The sequence below is a fragment of the Buceros rhinoceros genome, unplaced genomic scaffold (genome assembly GCF_000710305.1).
Source record: "Buceros rhinoceros silvestris isolate BGI_N320 unplaced genomic scaffold, ASM71030v1 scaffold42855, whole genome shotgun sequence".
Taxonomy (NCBI): domain Eukaryota; kingdom Metazoa; phylum Chordata; class Aves; order Bucerotiformes; family Bucerotidae; genus Buceros; species Buceros rhinoceros.
This window is the reverse complement of record NW_010414166.1, coordinates 1-3,169: the sequence shown is the minus strand read 5'-3', so window position 1 is coordinate 3,169 and position 3,169 is coordinate 1. Positions and strand designations below refer to the sequence as shown.

General features: G+C 53.7%; 1 protein-coding gene across 1 annotated transcript; it reads right to left on the bottom strand.

Annotated features, from left to right (window-relative positions):
* Positions 1 to 257: 257 nt before the first annotated feature.
* On the bottom strand, positions 258 to 2,932 carry BATF3 (basic leucine zipper transcription factor, ATF-like 3; the record flags this gene model as incomplete). The annotated part of the gene is made up of 2 exons (XM_010137000.1): positions 258 to 443; positions 2,828 to 2,932. Coding segments are annotated over 2 exons (291 nt in total), but the record flags the coding sequence as incomplete, so codon positions are not given.
* Between the last annotated feature and the right edge of the window lie 237 nt (positions 2,933 to 3,169).

The following is a 3,169-nucleotide window of genomic DNA, read 5'->3' as shown; positions in this document are numbered from 1 at the left end:
CGCTCTTCGGCAGTTCTGAACGCAAAACGGTCGCTCGAAGATGCCACCCAAGACGAAGCTGCAGTTCGAGTTGTCTTTTTTCCACACTGGTGTTTTCCTGAGATTCAGAAGACTCTAACGCTTCAACGTGGAGAAGAGCTGCACGGTCAAGTCCAGCCCTCTCTGATGGAAGAGCTGCACCATAAGCAGGCAGTTCTTCAAATCTCCTCTGTTAATGGCACTTTCACATCGCATTCAAAGGCGATAGAGGAGAGGTCTCATCTTGGCAGGCAGCCGGCGAGCGCATCAGGCCTTGGTAAGGTCACAAAGTTCATGGTGCAGTGCAACAGCGGACAGATCTTTTCGTGATCCTTCAACACTTCGCTCAAGTGTTTCATTTCATCAGTTAGCTTTCCGATTTCTCTTTTCAGGGAGGTATTTTCTTGCTCAAGAGACTCATATTCCTGGAAAGAGAAAAAAAGAAAAAGAAAAAGGCTACTTGTAGTCAAAACATTCCTTTCAGTACTTCCACCTCGAGTGTATTCGTGTAACTGTAGAAAAACTGTGTGGTTTCTTATCACAACGTGCAAAGCACTAAGAAAAATAAAGAGACACAGTCTGGGTGCGGGAACAGGGCAAGTGCTTCACAACCTGCGTCCTGGCCACACTGCGATTCCTTTTGTGGCCCCGAAGACCAGAAGGTGCTGTTGGTCCAGGGCTGCAGGCGTGGTGGCCGCTTCCAGATCCCGGCTGCCTCTGCTGGGAAGGGCCAAGCAGGGCAGCTCTGCAGTGTCAGAGCAGAGAAAATGAAAGCACCCGCTGCAGGTAGGTGCTGGGAAAACCCAGTGCCTGGCACTGCCGGTAAGGAAAGGGCAACCCCTGCCCTGGGCCGGCGTGGGGAAAGGCCACTACCCCCGTGCACACCCAGCCCAACAAGCCTGGTGGCAGCCACGGCTTGTACCCACCTGCTCAGGTTCCTGGGAGCTCAAGAGCAGGAGGAGGGGAGGGTCATGCCAGCTTGTCCCCAGCCCCACTTTGTCACCAGAAGGCCTGACCACTGCCTTGGGCACCCCTGACCTGGGCTGCTTTTGCGCTAAGGTTTCTCTGGAGATGAATAAGCTGCTGTTAGCTGCAGGGGCGTTTTGAGATGCGCTGCAGCGTACATCTGTGACAGATGTGAGACTCACGTGTCTCATTTTTTGATAACTGTGTGTCTCAAGTGTCCCTGCTGTCAAGCCTTCTCATCCCAAACACAAGAGAGCAGAGGTTCAGAGCCAGCCCACGGAAAACCCGCAGGTGTCTGCACCTCTCTGCTGGCCTAGGGCTCAACACTCACCCTCTCAGTCTCACCTCCCTGGACAGCTTCGGAGCAAACTCCAAAGCCTACAGGTGCCTCGGGAGGCTGGGTACCAGGCAGCAGGGAGAGCCTCTCCTGCAACGCTCCTGGCCTGGCACTGCCTCTGCTGCCCTTTGTGCACGAGTTTGGATCCCCTTGCCCTGTCTCACACCCTTCCACCACGGTCCCCCTTACACATTATAGTAGGCAACTCCAGCAAAGTTGTCCGTCCCTGACTCCAGCTCTGCTCACCTCCTTGTTGCCTCAGACTCCCTGGGGTTGAGTTTTGGAGAAGTGTTACTCTCCCACTGCTCTGTCCTGTTTTCAGGGATGAGGCTCTTGAATTGTTCTTGCTAGGAATGGATTCCTATTCAACTGCCTGCACCTGGGACAACCTGCGTGCCCGAGAATGAAGATTCCCAGCATGAGGAAGACCCTCAAGTTCAGGAGAAGTATCAGAGAGGCTGCAGGATGGCAAGGGGCTCAGAAATGGTTCCATGAAGGCCAGGGGTTACCCCTTTCCAGAAGCACTCTGCACCTGCCTTTCTCAGGCACTGACTCGGAGAGTATCTGGGAAAATCCAAAGCAAAAACTCCCCTCACTGTCCCTTCTGGCTTCTGCTGCCCGTGGGCAGATCCTTCCACACTGAGAAAGAGAAAAGCCCATGCTGAACCTCCAGACCTGAACAACTGACTCAGCCACAATTGCAGCAGCAGAACTAACACTTACCCCAGCACCCTGGTTACAACAAAAACACTGGTGTGTGAGCTAACATCCAAAACCAGAGAAAGGGGATTCCTGTCCTGCAGCGTTTGCACTGGGGACACGAGAAAACTACACCACATCGTGATATTGAGAAGCGTTAAGAGTTTCTGGAAAAATCAGTTGCTTTCATGGTTTTTTGGAAACACCCACTGTTATTTATCAGAGCATTACAAGCACAACAGTTAACTGAACTGAGCTCTCACGCGTGGAGGCTGTGAAGTTCCTAAGAAGCCTTTTCAGCTGGGTATTTCTGTCTCACACCATAATCTTAGAACTGACTTAAGCCAGCACTGCCACTAAACAGCATGGTCCCCTCCTCCTCCATCACCCTCTCCCTCATCAGGCAGCACGCGTTCATCCACTGCCACAGCGAACGTGACAAGCTCAGCACTAATCCAAAAGAAAATGGGTTTGTTTTAGCCCAGAGGAGCCCTCTGGTCTGTTCCCTGGGTGGTCACGGGAATAGCAAAACAGAGCGCGAGGCGAGGGCAGGACCATGTCTCTCTCTCTCTGTCTGCCCCTGGCAGTGTCACCGATGGCAGAGCTGCAGGGTCCAACACGAGCATCAGTGTCCGGGAGTTCCCAGCCGGGCACCCCACAGCACGCCTGTCTCTGCCGCACACCCACAGCTCTCTGAGCTGGAATAGCGTGAAGACAGACCCACGTCTGCTTCAGCAGTCCCATTTATTGTAAAGTCCCACGCTCGGTACCCAAGCCATGCCTGCAAAACATCAAGCACCCATTCACCTCGTGAAGTTTATCTGCTTTCTGAGTTTGCTTCTTCCGGCTCCTCTGTGCAGCAACTCGATTTTTTTCTCTTCTCCTTACCTTCCTGTCATCTTCTTCGTGACTCTGAAGACAGAAGCCAGGAATGCTTTGTTAGTTTTTGAGGTGCACACGGAGACGCCCCAAGTCAGGCACATAACTTTCTGAGAACAAGCACGTACTCCCAATCCCACAGCACCTACCCCCGGCCTCCACAGACTGCACGGTGCCTGCAAAGGGCAGCGCATCCCCTTGCCCCGCTGCACAGGTGGGGCCCGAGGCGGAGGGGTGGAAGCCGGCAGCGCTGCCCGGCGGATGCCGCGG